The 16531-nt window shown below is 49.1% G+C and overlaps 1 protein-coding gene across 1 annotated transcript in view; it reads right to left on the bottom strand.

Moving 5' to 3' along the window:
• Positions 1–1922: 1922 nt before the first annotated feature.
• fbxl17 (F-box and leucine-rich repeat protein 17) overlaps positions 1923–16531 on the bottom strand; it is a 172059-nt gene continuing 157450 nt past the window's right edge. The window contains exons 9-10 of the mRNA XM_026999750.2: positions 10295–10437; positions 1923–3320 (exon numbers count right to left, since the gene is read on the bottom strand). Coding sequence (XP_026855551.2) covers positions 3183–3320; positions 10295–10437 — 281 coding nt within the window. The 3' untranslated portion in view covers positions 1923–3182. The remainder of the gene's footprint in view (positions 3321–10294; positions 10438–16531) is intronic.

The following is a 16531-nucleotide window of genomic DNA, read 5'->3' as shown; positions in this document are numbered from 1 at the left end:
CGCCACATGCTAATACAGATGTAGAGAAATCAATTTTCAGGTAAAGATCTGGATAAGAGCTCTAGATGTATTTCTTTAGTTAGTTCATTATTTTTGTACAGAGGAAAATGGTTCCCCCTTCTGAGTCCAGGATCCTCTCACCGCTTCTCATCGCCATGTTAAGGAGTTTTTCCTGACCATTGCCTCCTGTTTGTCAGCGTTATAGACCTCGGTTTCTATAAAGCTATTTTATGACACTGTCTACTGCAAAAAAAAAAAGTGTTATATGCACTAATTAAACCTTGACTAGATTTTTTAAAATATGATAAATATATACATATTTCAATGACCTAAGCAATAAATGTTCCAGTTTACAAAAAAAACCCCACAATATGTTTCCAGACTAACAGCCTATCCACGGCAGAGCTCAGTCCAGCCGTGCTAGTCTGATGAAATACCCCATAATGCAAGGGAAGAGGTGGGTTCAACCCTGGTGTGTGAAACCAAAGAGCAAGTAATGTGCTATCTGGGTGGTGTCTTTCGAGAAGGTTAAGGAGCAGAGGGGGTCCGTGGTGAAGAGTGGCTATCAGAGGGACAGGCGGCGGCGGCCAGCCACTCTCGGGTAATCAGCCCGAGAGTTTGCTGGGTCACAGCAACACGACGGGCCGCACATGCTAAGCAACCCGCACTCCGGCGGGGGCGGCGCAGCTAAATACAGGGCTGGTGGGGGAAGAGAGCATCTGAGGGCAAAATGATCAGAGCTTTTGCAATTCTCTTTCGTTCGATATATACTATAAATGCTGCGATTCCCAAAGTCGTTATCTTGTTTATTGGTAGTAAAGCCACAAATTGCTCTCTCTCGCCCGCACACGCATGGACAGAGGATGACACAAAGGAACGGGGAAACAGAGTACAGCCTGTATCTGTAACCTGTGTCTTGCCAGACATTAGTGTGTCGTGATCGTGAAATTTAATATGATAATTATGAAACTAATCCTCACTGTAACCATAACATGAATGCTCATGATGTCATTGAAGTGAAATCCTTTGTGATATTTTAATGTGTTTCTGGAGCAGAAATCGGCTTTATCTTTATGTGGAGGAGAGGATAAAAAATTTGCCCGGACATTGTACACTTCATTTTGAACACGTAGCACGACACCGATCGCACAGACTGTGCAGGGAAATCACCATGTGAAAGTCTAAGTCTACCCTGACGACAGCTCACGCATTCTGCGAGGCGATTCAGCACGCTGCGTCAGGTCTGCATACGGCGCAGGACCCTCCACCGCCGATCTGCCTCTGCTGAAGACAGGGCAGGGCTTCGAAGGGCGACTGGACCTCCGAGGAACCCGGCCGTGTCCTGCCGAGCCCCGCCGAGCACCCTGGAGCCTCCTGACGCGTGGCGCAGAGGACTCGCGTGTGGAAACGGAGCGGCAGAGCGACAAATGTATGCACACGAGGTGGCTGGCCGGACATGCCACATTTTCTGGGAGGAAAATCTCACACGTCTTTGTACTCTAGCTAATAATTAAAGTGTGGCGGCAAATTAAGTAGTTAATAAGGAAGGAAAAAAAAGTTTTTTAAAACAGTGCGAGGGTTAGGTCAAGTCAGTTAGTGACCCTCAATCTATGCCTTAATCTCACTTAATGATTACCACGTGTCAAAGGTGAATCCTCTCGCAGAAGTGCAGTGATTTCAAAGAGTCTCAGGGTCAAGACGGCAGGCCTGTCTGTGAGAGAACCTGGCAAAGGGCGGAGTCCGACGACCCTCTCGAGCAGCTGTGAGTCGGCGGCGGGGAACGCAGGAAACACGGCGTTTCAATACTCGTCTCACTCAGCTCGTTCATTCGCTGACACTGATTCACATCGGACCTCAGAAAGTCCGCACACACTTGTAAAGAGAACAAACACACTCGGTTTTAAACAGCCAAGAAGCCTGTAGAGAAGAATAAGTGTATTTTTTTAATAGACTCAGATCCCCAAGTACAGTAAAAGATAACATTGTAACTAAGATCTGCCTCCCCCTTTACCATGTGATACAGTGCAACAGCTACAAGAATTGGCTGCAGCTATTTTTACACAATAGGAAAATACCCTGGTTGTTTGCATAAGAGTATATCACAGGCTAGCTAGGAAACCTAGGGGGAATGAATTAGTTCTAGCCTCTATATTTCAAATGGATGAGTTTAATCAGTCGAGAACTCAGTTAGATTGCAGGCAAATACAGGCGCCTTGCAACACAATATTAATAGAAGGTTATGCAAAATCCCCTACTGAATAACCCTTGGGTTTTCTCAAAAATCACCCTACATCGTTGTACAGCCAAAACAAACTTCAAACCACTGTTTACATTATCACAAGAGTTAAACAACATTGCTTTTCAAAAGAAAGATGAACAGGAGGTGTTGAAAGTCTCCCCCCCCCCGGTATAATCCAGGAGGAGTCTACAGACGTGGAGGGCTCTACTCCTTTCTACAACAACGTTCGCGTTTAGAGTTGCATTTTCCTACTTCACTGAACTGAAACAAAGACTGAAGCTACTGCTGGAGTGGAAGGTCTGACTCTAACACAGGTCACGGATGCTCCACGCACCCCTAATACTGAAAACATTCAAACTTCAGGTTTCATGTTGTACGGTCACTTGATAAGAAGTCTAAACATTTAGCCTTAATGGTCACCATGGCTGTTGGTGGAAGCCTTCAGATGCTCTGTTTCTCTGAGTTCTCTGGGGGATGTAGTAAATCTGGGCCCGGGGGATGGGCAGACAGAGCAGCCTGTGTTAACGGGCATATGACGAGCACTGCTGATAACGTAGACCCAAGCACAGCCAACTCCGGCCTGTGGCCCCCGCGAACGACAACTGTTCCTCAAATCGGCGATGCCTAGCGTGAATGCTCCTTCATGGAAAAAGATGATCTTTGAGCGGTTTCTAGACAGATATATGACGGTATGTTCTGAGTGGCTAAGATTTCAAGTCTGAACTGAAAGTATGCTGGCCTTATGACTGCCTATGACAGAAAAACAAAAACAACGAAACACAAAACCTGATTAAGGGCTTAAATGAAATGGTACCAGCAAAATGTTAATGCTCTTATAACTGACCAGCTGTGCTGAGAGAGAAGACAAACATGAGTTCATCTCTGTCATCATGATTGTACAGGAGTGTGTGTGTGTGTGTGTGTGTGTGTGTGTGTGTGTTGGCTAGGATGCAGTGGAGGTGTTGGGGCTCCAGCCCATCTGATAGGCCCTCTCCAGCGTTCGCTTACAGTCCTGCATCACTGTGCTGAACACGATGTGTGGGTACTGCACGACTAGTCTTTCCACGGTCTCCTCATTCACCTGGACAAACACAAGAATACAAGCAGACGCTTCACTCAACAGTACTGGAGAGAAACACCTTACATAAGATCTGATGAGAAAGAGGAAAAAAAAACAAAAAAAAAAAACCCACCCAGATAAACCAATAAAAAATGGCTTATGTAAGGTCTCGTGCACACACACACCAAACAAAAAACCAACCAAACAAAACAAACGGTGACTTTCTACAGGGAGCTGTCTGCAACGAGATGAAGGATCGGCCACCTTGCCCGGCATCATTTACGGAGCCACGGCTCTGCGAGGACGACGTGTGGTACCGGAGAGTAGACAGACGAGTTTCTGTGTTCTTTGAGATAATTGCCCTGGTCCTTAGAGGAGCGGAGTCACAGCAACTTTCCGCCACTTTAACTTTCATCATGCGCAGTGTCAACAGTGTGGCATTCTGAGTCTGGGTGAACGGTCAGGGCCCCGGGAGAGACCCTCTAATTGCTCTTCATTATGAGCGATCATAAATCTTTCCAGGGAGAACGAGAACGTCGCAAACACTTAACACACAGAGGGAGGCTACATGGAAGCTTAACTTTACAGTTTGAGTTTAAAAAAAATCCATAACCAGTATGCATGGGTCAGCCTTGTGAAGTGGCAGACGGATATGTACATTTTACACAATCAAACACAATATTGCTGTCAAATCAACAATGCAAACAAAGATCACTAATAATCTTTTTAGGAAATGACATGACAGATGTCACCCCATCTTACTGAGCCTTGAGTCCATGAGGTGTGGTCAAACAAACATATACAACAGTCATAAGAAATCACTATCTTAGCTTTGTGTGTGTGTGAGTGAGAGAGAGAGAGAGAGAGAGAGAGAGAGAGAGAACCCCTGGATGAGAACCATATGAAAGGCCATTCCACCAGAGATTGATGTTTTTAATCTTTGGGAGATATCTGAAGTTGTGAGTCCTGATGGCTGGGACTCTTCTTATTACGATCATTCATTTTTATCTTCAAAGACTTTAATCTTTGGATCAGAGAGCTTCTTAATATTGTTTGACAAGCAATGTGTGGCTGTGACCAAGGACAAAGGGAAATCTAATACTCTGTCAGAACAGTGGCATTGTATTGTACTGTACTGCCATACAGATCTCCTATTGCAGAGACACCAATATTTCTTCACAAGGATCTTTTCTCTGAACCGAACTCACACAGACTTCTGCAGAGCCAAGATATATTGCGCTGATATATGGTCCTGTAGCTCCATGCTGCTTTTCTGGCACATGTCAACAGAACACATTCATTTCAAAGTGCTTAAAAATGCCACGGCTGAGTTGTGCAGTAAGTCCATGTTAATAAGTGCGGTGCGGATATCTCGACTTCTGTGAGGACGTTACGGCATTTTATTTATTTATTTATTTTGTTTTTATAGCTGAATCTAAAAACCCACTTGGGGACGCGAGTGTTCGACTGGGGCTGAATTTGCTTTTTCCCCCTGAAAAACTTTCTCAAGCTTCCAGTCCACTAAAACACATCATAAAACTGTCAGATCTCTCTATGTATCACAGTGCAAAACTACCTATCCCAAACCAAGACCTGCATGTGGTGTTTAATGACAGACAGACAGGGGAAGAGAGACAGAGAAAGAATAGGCTCATTTATAAGCGCATTAGTCTACAAAATCAATGTCTACAGTTTTAGATCTTTCTAGCGTCTACATGTCTAGTCACGCAAGACTGTATGTCTCACCTGCAACTTCCTGTGCTTAAACAGAGAAATGCAAGCATACGCAGCGCTCGCAAGTATAGCGACGTTAGCGTCCAAAGGACACTGCCAAATAGAGTTTGGTTAATGCTTAAAAAATCCTCTTGGACTAGGGGAAGAGGCCGACTCTCGGCAGCGGCCTGCATAAACATGGAGATTTATAACAGCCCTAAAGCTGCCTGCAATCTACCCGCAGTTGTAAAACGGTAAAATGAATGACTGGAGAATATTTCCATGGGTTTGATAAAGACGGAAGGAAAGCCCACCAGAGGCCGGCATGCGGCCCGGAAGACCTGAGCCATGATTACGTTTGAATTCGACACCGCAGCTATGAAGTAAAAGAGCCCTTTCTGTTTTATGCCGTCGTAACATTTGCGAAGCTGCCTTCAGTCCTAAATGATCACTTAAATCACCCGAGATACAAGACAGCCGGTGCGGAAGAAAATATGGCTATTTCTGTTGGAAGCGTGGCTGCGTATTACTAAACAGAACACTGGTTATGAACGTTACACCGCAGAGACGTGAGGTCACGTTCCAGGAATGGCGAGGGATACGCTCGCTAAGAAGAATGGCTAAGTGAGAGGAACAGGCACGCACACAACTCGTCTGCAGCCCGCCGACCCTCAGCCTCTGGCCGAGCAAACCAAGCGAGACCTAAATTTGAAGTGAGGGCTACAAGCTGGAGAGTTTGTTCTTTTGTGATTGAATAATAAATCTAAAGCCACGTGAAGAAAACTCTTTAGTGGCGTTTGTGTAAAGCTGTCACTCTTTAGTAAGCATCGAATGAACAAAGCGCAGGCTGGCTCACGGGAGAAATGAGCCTTGAGACGTCCTTTTGCTTCATTCTCTGAGACGTTTTTTCCCTTCTCGCATGCTGCTCCCGCCTGGCGAGTCTCGGCGGTTACTGGACTCTTCGGCTGCTCGGGTAAGATCCATTCAAACCCGTCGCTAGCCTCACGTTAGTGGTCGTGGCGCGCCCCGTTTCGCGAGCACTGGTTGCTCTTCACTGCGGACCTGCCACGGCCACCTTTGTCCACAACTAGCCAATCCGTGGGATGCGGACCTTTTCTAGGTAGTGCGGCTTTAAACTCGGAATGGCGGCTATGCTCCGTGCTCCGCTCTCAAATCTGACCCCCTCCCGGACCCATACTCCATCAGCATCACTGCTCCCGAACATTGTTTTCCTTGTCTAGTTTCACACCGACGCAGCACACATCACTCAACCCTGCTGTTTACTTTGACTCGAAAAGTCTCGAGGTGTCAAGCTGACTTTCTGAGGAAGCACGGCCCAAGAATCCCCATGAACCCCCCGGCGAGGCCAAACGCAGCTGAGAGGTACTTTTTTCACAGCGAGCTGCTTTGGAAGGCAATGTGTGAGAAGCTGCTGTGTGATTTGGTGAGAAGCTGCTTTTCATGGAGAGACGTGGCGGGCCGTTTGGGGTTTCGCGGTCAGGAAAGGTGCCGCCGAGTGTTTATGATGAAACCCAACAGACCTTTGAAGCTGCACAGGTTACGTGCGTTGACCCGTAAGCAAAGTGGGACACACTCTCAGTGTGTAGGAGCCCCAATTGCCCCAGTGATCGCAAAAAAAAAAAAAAAAAAAAAAACCCTAAAAAATTGGGAGGGGGGGTCGTGTGGAGGGCAAAAAAAAAAAGCCGTTCAGAACAGAATTACTGAAAAATATGACATTTCAGTTCCAGTATAACGAGACTCGGTGAACAACGAAACTGCGTTTTACAGAGGAAAGAATGTTAGAGTGTACAAAGAGGGCTTGTTAAATCCTCTGATGAAAGAGAATGAGCGTTAACACGAGCCCTCGACGCTCCACATCAAAGGCAGCAGAAGAACTGAGAGTGGCCTTAAACCGAGTGGTTTGATTATTTTGACTGGCCAGAATCAATAGCATTCTTTCACGGCCGCCATACATTTGGCCCAAGGGCATATGGGAGGACTGGGCAGAGTGGAGCAGAGCGTGCCAGGCTCTGACTACTGCACGAAGGAGTAAATGGGAATACTAGGAATTCCGCCGCCGGCGCACGCTGGAGGGATGGACGAACGGCAGAGCATGAAGGGAAGCATTCTGTTGATACTTGTGTTCAGGAGATTGAACCTTTTTGTCTATAAGTAATGAAACAGGGATACAAGGTCCTGGCTGGAGCGATCCTGGAGATCAAATTAAATTAAACGGCTGCAATCCCCCCCCAAATAACTGAATTAGATTGTGAAAATATTGGTGCATTAGTCGTGCAGAAAGATAGTTTAGAGAGTAATTTCATTTGTCATGGGACTGTGGGACATAGTGTTGACCCTCGGTAGCCTTCCTGTCGCCCAGTCAGGGGAACAAACCAGGGCAGGATTAGTGTTCTGAAGCGGATGTCATTCCTCTCCCATTTCTCCGGGTGTTTGTGGCCATGCCATGCCAAACACTGACAACATTCAAATCTGGTATTCCGTTGAGAAAAATTCATTTTAAGAATATTCATTTAATTGGGCACAAAGTATGTCATTCACAAATAGTTTTACAAAATGTACTCACATTCTCCTGCCAGGCTTCTATTTATTTTCAGAAACTTCAATTTCCATAAAAGAAAACTATTCCATTTGCCTTAATAAAATACTTAACAAATTAATAATCAACCTAAATATAATCTCCATTTTCAGACTTTTAATTGTGCAGGCTGTTTACCTTTATTTACCTTGTGGTCTAACAAACCTTGATATTATATCCTAATTTTTTGTTATGCCGTTTTATAAATGCAAATAGTGTCAGGAAGCCTGAAAAGAATGAACTGTTGCTGCGCTGGCTGGCTGCCCGAACGAGAACCAAGATCTACACATCACCGCAGTCAAACGTGCGTGTCCTGATGCGAAGAGCCTTTCGCAGGGCAGGCCCATTACAGTACCATTGCCATCATCAGCTTTTCCTATTCACTGTTACACTACTGCTTTACAGGAATGCAAACTGCACGTTGAACAAGGTCCGCAAACACAGTTAACTTTCTGGAGCTGGAGCAATCGTCTCTGATGTCGCTACTGAGAGGCCCGAGTCCATTTAAAACAAAAAGCTACACACACACAAACACACAAGCTGATCGGCAGATGTGTATACACACACCTACACTGTCTCTCTCTCACACACACTCACACACACACACACACACACACACACAAGCTGATCGGCAGATGTATATACACACACCTACACTGTCTCTCACACACACACACACACACACACACACACACAAGCTGATCGGCAGATGTATATACACACACCTACACTGTCACACACACACACAAGCTGACCAGCAGATGTATATACACACACCTACACTGTCTCACACACACACACACACACACACACACACACACACACATACACACACACACTCAAGCAGATTAGCAGATGTACATACACACATCTACACCGTCACACACACACACACTGAAGCAGATCGGCAGATGTACATACACACCTACACTGTCTCACATACACACACACACACACACACACACACACACACACACACACACACACACACACACACACACACCCTCAAGCAGATGGGCAGATGTACATACACACCTACATTGTCACACCTACATTGTCTCACACACACACACACACACACACACACACACACACACACACACACACACACACACACACACCCTCAAGCAGATGGGCAGATGTACATACACACCTACATTGTCACACCTACATTGTCTCACACACACACACACACACACACACACACACACACACATACACACACACACTCAAGCAGATGGGCAGATGTACATACACACCTACATTGTCATACCTACATTGTCACACACACACACCCTCGAGCAGATGGGCAGATGTACATACACACCTACATTGTCATACCTACATTGTCACACACACACACCCTCGAGCAGATGGGCAGATGTACATACACACCTACACTGTCTCACACACACACACACACACACACACACACCTGCACGCACGCACACACACACGCACCCCCACACACCCATACACACACACACCTGCACACACGCACGCACCCCCACACACCCATACACACACACACCTGCACGCACGCACACACACGCACCCCCACACACCCATACACACACACACCTGCACGCACGCACACACACACGCACCCCCACACACCCATACACACACACACACGCACGCACACACGTACCCACGCGCGCGCACACACACACCTGCACGCGCGCGCACACACACCTGCACGCACGCACACACACACACCCACACACACACACACACACACACGCACCCCCACACACCCATACACACACACACCTGCACGCACGCACACACACACGCACCCCCACACACCCATACACACACACACACGCACGCACACATGCACCCACACGCGCACACACACACACACACACATTCCCGTAGACATGCAGCAGTACCGCGGGCAGTCTCACACTTGACCAGGTTTCCCACTAATCCACGGTGAACAATCTCCTGACTCTTTTTTCTCATAATATAACAATTACTTCATTCTCTATAAATGGAACCAATACCATTACACTCAGTTTCAAATATAATTCCTTGAATATTTAAGGTCTCTTTCAGCAAAAATGTGCAAACCCTTATGTTTTTCTGAACCTATGAAATAATGCCAAATTTCTCAGGTCGTACCAAAATTGGTAAGCTTACGTCAACAGTGCAACAGTTCTCTGCCTCTCATCAGGTGAAACAGATGGCAACTGAATGTTATAATGCATCCTACAAAAAACACAATTCTAGAGTCCATTTCCTTTCAGAAACAAGATTTTTTAGTAAGCAATTTCAATTTAATTGACTACATTAACTGGGTATAGTTAATTATATGAAATGTTGATGCTTAATCAAATGTTTATAAAAATGTTTTTCATTTTCAGGGGAAAATTTAAATTATAGAGAAGTGGGACAAAAAAAAAAAAAAAAAAAAAAGCCTGAGAAATAGCCAAATTATATTAGGTTTCTGTCTAGGAAATGTAGAAATTAGTGCAGTACAGCCTGTTGCAAATCTATTTTTCATGAGAATGTTTAAAAAGCTTTCTAGCTAATCGAGGTGGGGAAGAAGAAAAGGTGTGTGTGTGTGGGGGGGGGGGGGGGGAGTCCCGGTGCGCGTGAACGGGGTCCCGTGCTCGGCAGACGACTCCGACCCGTGCTGTGCGCAGTCTGCTGTGGAGGAGGAGGGCAGTAAGGAGCTTACCTTATCACACCGCATCAGACCCAGGTAGCGCAGAGACTTGCTGCTCATGGCGATCTGGGTGGCTCCCTGGTCTGTGATCTCCTTACACCAGCCCGCGTCCACCGTCTCAATGGTGCTGCTGTACTGCCCGATGGCTATCAGGGCTGCAGGGGGAGAGAGAGAGAGAGGGAGAGAGAGAGAGAGAGAGAGAGAGGGAGAGAGAGAGAGAGAGAGAGAGAGAGAGAGCGAGAGAGAGAGAGAGAGAGAGAGAGAGGGAGAGAGAGAGAGAGAGAGAGGGAGAGAGAGGGGTACTTACTGCCACTGGTTGCACAATGCAGCAAAATGTGAATCCATAAAATCACTACGCAGATACTAATCACAAGGCAGCCGGGGCAGGACGGCACGGCCGAACCCCCGTGCACGTTTCCCCATGTGCTCTCCTGCTCCCCTCCCTGGAGCCTATCGCGCTTCCCATCTACCACTGCTCTCTAACAACAGCGGGAGAAGCTCCGGTGAGCTCATATTCCTTCTACCCAAACAGCACCTGCTGGATCTGCAAAGTGTGTGTGCGTGTGTGTTTACAGAGGGTCAACAAGGCTAATTTATCGCAGGACTCCAAAGCTATGCTCTGAAAAGTGGGCCAAAGCATGTGCATTGGTCGTGAGCGAAGTCACTGCTTCAGGTCTTAGCAGGCACACCTGGGAGTGTCTATTAGTTTACTTGGTCCTCAGCAGGGGGAAACGCATCCATCATTACAGCTGGATTGGGGTCTTTGTGTGTGTATGTGTGTGTGTGTAAAAGGGGTGGGGGTCAGGGGAAGGGTCATCCACAGTAAGGGTCACAGTTGGAGCACAGCCACAGATCACGGCTCCCCTTCCCCACGTTCAGACCACCTCAGGCAAACGCATGCACACACACACACACACACACACACAGAGCCCGCTCTCTGGCAAACATCTGCGCCAGCCCCGGGACACAGCCCACAAGCTCCTTTCCATGGGCGTGGATGAAGGGCTGAAAAGCGGGAAAAGAGGGGGTAAAAAGGAAGGAATTCTGGGAAAGAAGAGCTCAGAACAAGGCCGATTCCCTTCCGTTTAAGAGAGCTGTAAGGAAGCTCGCGTTGGATGTGTTCGGCGGTGCGGGACAGGGCGTCTGGCAGACGACACTCCAGAGACGGTGCTATTTGACCGGCCTGCTGGGAGCGGGGATTACACCGGCATCTCAGCCTTCCCTTAGATAAGCGGAGCAGCTTCGCTGGTAACACTGGGACTCTAACGCCGGGGGACGACAATGCGGCGGACAGCATGGTGACTGCAAACAGCCACTTAGCGACGGACAGGGCCAAAGCGGCGAGAGGAAGCCTCTGTGGATGGCTCTCAATAACATCGACTGAAGAAAAGTGTCGTCTCGGGTGTTTTCTCAGTGGCCTGTTTCCCGTGACAGGAAGCAAATATGGAGATGTGGCTCATGAAATGGGGATGAGAAATTAAAGAACAAAAGAGTGCAGGAAAAAGAAGGACACCCCCCCCCCCTCACGTCTAGCTAAAACCGGGCGGCGCTTGCTCGCGCAAATGAAACATCGAAATTCTCTCCCCTACACGCTCCCCCTTCAGGGGGAGAACGCGAGTCAACAGCGCGAACAATTCCAAGTCAACGGCCAACCGCTCCAAACTCGACTAGACTCTCATTAGCCGGCTAGACTCTCATTAGCCGTGCCGCCGGCGACTTGCATTGCACGGCTCGCAAGGAGGGAGGCTCGGCGCTGGCTGTCTGGCTGCCTCTCTCCCTCCCTCTCCGATAGCAGGCAGACAGGCCCAGCGGGGACCGGCCACTCCCGGACCCGATCCGTGTGTGGGGCTATGGGGTGGCGGGGACGCTTAAGGGAATCGTACACGCATGTTTCCAGATGGACAGTTTGTATGTTCCATCAACGCTTGAAGCATTCTAGGGGTCTGGGCGATGAGGGAAGCGTTTGTGGACACAGACCTGCTTGTACATGCACTCGCACGTCAGTCTCCGGGTCCTGCAGGCAGACACACAAGGGAAAAGCATATGCAAGGTGGGCTTTTGGGGGCTTGCTGCAAGGATAACAGCTTGGATCCAAGCAGAGGTCACGGAGACAAATGAAAAGCACAACAGGGGGAGTCAGAGATACCAGAGGACCAGAGTTCTGAAGAGAGTACATCTCAAATCATGTAAGGGCACGAAAAACAACTACTAATATTTTCTACAAACTACTCTACTAATATTCTACTGTTTTTAGGTGAGCTATGTTATGCATCTTCATGGAAAGTGGAACCCCCCCCAACCCCCCAGATAGGTTCATCCCCATGGTTTCAGGTCAAGCAGTGGTCACGCCCCCACGCCGCACGCGGGACCAGCAGTGGACCGCTGAATTAAATTACAGGCCTTCTATTAATGCGTGGTAGGGGAGCAAACTCGATTTAACATGCAACAAAGCACTCCTGATGCACTAAAAGCGCCCAAATCCAAACAGGGCTGCCTGTCCTCATTACTCTCTGATCTCTGCAGTTCAACTTCGTTTACCGTCAGGTATCTAAAGCACGCGTTCCATCAGGCTTGAGCTCTACGACACGGGGGGCCTATGTCGGGGTCAGCGGGGGTTCCCCTGCTCCCGCACGTCGCCTGGCCCCCAGCCTTGGGAGAATGGAGAGCAATATGTTAGGCACATAAAGCCTAGGCCTATTTTAAACCCCAGAAAATTATACATTTCCCCTTCTTGTGCGAGTGCGTCTCGGGTTCCGGTCTACGGGGAGCAGGGGATCGGGGGCTGTTACTGGGGGCGGGGGGGGTCCACGTCCTCCTCGCATGCCAAAGTGGATGTGAGACGACACGGGGTGGGGGTTGGAGACTGGGCGTCCCTGTCTACTTGCATCGCACTCATCCTGCCCAAAGCAGATTAGGCTCAGACAAAGCCTCCTGCCTTTGATGTGCTCTTTATGGAGGGGGTGCGGGTGTGGGTGCGGGTGGGGTGTGCAGCTCCCCATCTTCCCCAGGACTGCTCTTTATTCTGACCAAACACTGCTTGCTGTCCCACCTCCTCCTCCTCCAGACCCAAGCCGGGGGGGGGGGGGGGGGGGGGGTCAGCGAACACAAAGACGCCGGATCGCGGCTTCCTGCTGGCGCGCAGACATCCGGCTGCCGTCAGACCCCTGGTGCCGCGTCGTGGGCGCAATGGGAGGTTTCTCACCAAGCAACAAGTTGGCGTGACGGCACTCAACCCGATCCTGTTGGCCAAACCCGCTCCCGTCCTTTGGCGTGGAGGAGTGGCCGGTTTTCGGCCATTCTTCTGTTCGACGGCCGGGCTGTTCAGGTTGCTCCTCCGCTCCACTGGATGAGCAGTCCTGTTTGCCGGCGTTAACAGCAGACTGCCGGAGCGAGCGGTTTGTGCGGGTTCGCGACATGGGCCGTCCTCGCCTCACGGAAGTCGCTTTTTGGCACACATTTGGAAATAATCGCGTAAACATGAAAATGACGGAGAAAAAAAGAAACAAATTACAAACAAATAAATATTTTATGCGCTTGGCTCTTTCCCTCCGCTTTGGCAGTCGAGCTTTGGTGTTCTATTTCTAAACACGCGGGTCCGTGAAGGTCCGTGCGTGGGTGGCTGCGTTGTGTGTGTGTGAGCAGTGCTGGCCCATGCTGTGCTGATTTTTGGCTCCTGTCGATCGCGTGGATCTTAGCTGCAGTGCCCTCCGCCCGGTCGGGCCCCGCCCTGCTCATGCGCTTGGATACTATCTACTGCCCGTGACACGCCGGCGGCCAATACTGGCTGGCCAGGGGCTGGAGCCACGCGACCGGCTAGAGAGCCGTTCCTACTGAGGGCTAACGATTTCCTGTCTGGAAAATAAATGAAGCGTCATGAAGGAACAGGTATAGAGAGAGAGAGGGAAGAAGGGAAAGTCCCATTGTGTGAACAGTGAGTAAAACTGCACTGGAAAAGACATGGGGACATTTTTTATTGCTTTGTGTGTGTTCGAGTGAGTGAGTGAGTGTGTGTGTGTGTGTGTGTGAATAAGAATGGCTCTATCTTCAATACAGGCCAACAATGTTAAAGGAACATTAAGCAATAAGTTGCAGTTTCATTTTTGTAATGACTAGAGATCAAACCTCATTCCCTAATTTTAGAAAAATGCCAAAACCAAACGAGGAAATCTAGCTCAAAAATATGCATGATAACAGTCTCATCTTTGCAGTCGGGATACGGGACTGTATGTGCTGGCCATGACCTCACCCGGGTACACAGAGGAAGCCGGTAGCAACTCTGATGTTTACACACAACAGTATCAATCAGGCAGTATGCGCTTGGCCTATATGAGCATGGGTTATTGGCTCAGCGGACTGCGCCACACACATACCTTTTTCCATGCCGAAGGTCAGTAATTCGAAACAAGTCCATTCCCCTTGGCTGACCTCAGAGAATTCTGAACCATAGTGATTCAGAGCCGTGATAGTGGGAGGGAGACCGCGGAGCAGTACGTGTAAGACTTACTTACAACGACCGAGCCCAAGTATGGCAGTGGCATTCTGCAGAAGGTGACATTCACCAGAGAGGCGGGCTGTCGCCGCCAATCGCCCCGCCCGAGCTACTTTATTTGGGTTTGGCACACAACCCTTCGTCCGCCCTCAGCGTGATCCAAACCAAGTGCAAGACCAGCCACACACTCATCATCAGCGCACCACATGGACCCGCGGCAGAGGGTCAGAGAATGATTGGACATGTTTTGGCAAGAGAGTTATCCTTAGAGCTGTGTATAAGTGTGTACACACACACACACACACACACACACACACACACACACACACACATCGGTGACACAGGGGTTGGGCAGGAGGGTGTGTCGAGTCTGCCGGTCTGTGCTGTGGGGGAGGGCGTTTGCACAGGACTCATTGCATCAGTTCTGAGGCTCATGTCTCTGACACAGACAGAGACACCAATGTGAATAAATTGAGCTTGGTTAGAGCTTATAAATAGGGAAAGAGGATTTATGAGAGGAGATTACATTTGTGCTTTTTTGGAGGTGGGGGTGGGGGGGGGGGGTTACTCTCCCTCACACAAACACTTTTTTAAAGTGAGAAATCCCAGCAAGGCGAGATGTTTCCCCTCATCTGAGGCAAGGTTACTCGAGGTGAGGAGCCCGACTCCAACGGTGGAGTCGAACTTAATTAAAACCATCAGAGTAAAGAGCAGAGAAGCGAAACATGCCTTCATATTTGGAACGCTCTGGTAAAGCACGGAGGGAGCAGGAACAAATTCAGATAGACACGGTCAATACAGGAAATTAATTAGCCTGCGGGGCAGAGAGAGGGCACAGGCGTTCTCGCCATGCGACCGGGGCCTGATTTAAAACAGCCTACCAGCCGCCCTCGGCTCTCTCCCGGCCTGATAGGCTTGATGGAGAAATGTGGCTCTTTTGAAGTGTTTTACGACCGGGCTGCACCCGAGCGGGAGGGAGGAAAACACATCGGCATCCTGGGAGGCTGTGTGAAGCCTTATAATGAAGTCTAAGGGCGATAACCTGGGCTGGCAGGGTGACAGGCTTAACGCAGGGAGACGTAGACCGATTGAGCCACTACCATCGTGCGTGTGCACACACACACACACACACACACACACACACACACACACACACACACACACACCCCTTCGGGGACCTGTGGCCACCGCATTCTCACACTTCTCACACTCCTTCGAGTGGGGCGAAGGACTCCGGGGCTGAACAGCAGCCGCTCAACGCCAGACCGAAGACGAAAACAAAACCGATTAAACAACACTGGGACAGGAAATGGAGCGAGGCCTCGCCATGGCTAAACGGCTGCGTGGACTCTGGCCGGCCCGCTGCTTAACGTGTCCCTGTATGGCAGACACGCTGCAGCACCTGCCATAGCTGGAGGACTCCAGCGGTGCCGCACACGCGTCAAACCACACCCCTCCAGAATAACAACAACACGGCAAAACAACAACAACAAACAACAACGAGACGCTAATAACGACTGCACTGTGGGATCTGGAAAACGGAGCACATGTACAGTACCCAAGTCATTTTGTATTATGGAAGAAAAAGAGCATATAGCCTGGAGGTTTTGGCATGACGTTATTGATACTGACAAGTTCTGAAACCAGCAGCAACAGGGGTGAGGAAACCCAACCAGGGCTGGCAAATTTAGTGCCCGCCCCACATCCCCCCGCCCGGTTCTTCGCAGGGTTCATATATTAAGCTGCCTTGCTCCAGTCCC

Source organism: Electrophorus electricus, chromosome 23 (assembly GCF_013358815.1).
Source record: "Electrophorus electricus isolate fEleEle1 chromosome 23, fEleEle1.pri, whole genome shotgun sequence".
In the NCBI taxonomy this organism is placed as follows: domain Eukaryota; kingdom Metazoa; phylum Chordata; class Actinopteri; order Gymnotiformes; family Gymnotidae; genus Electrophorus; species Electrophorus electricus.
This window is presented reverse-complemented; position numbering and strand designations above follow the sequence as displayed.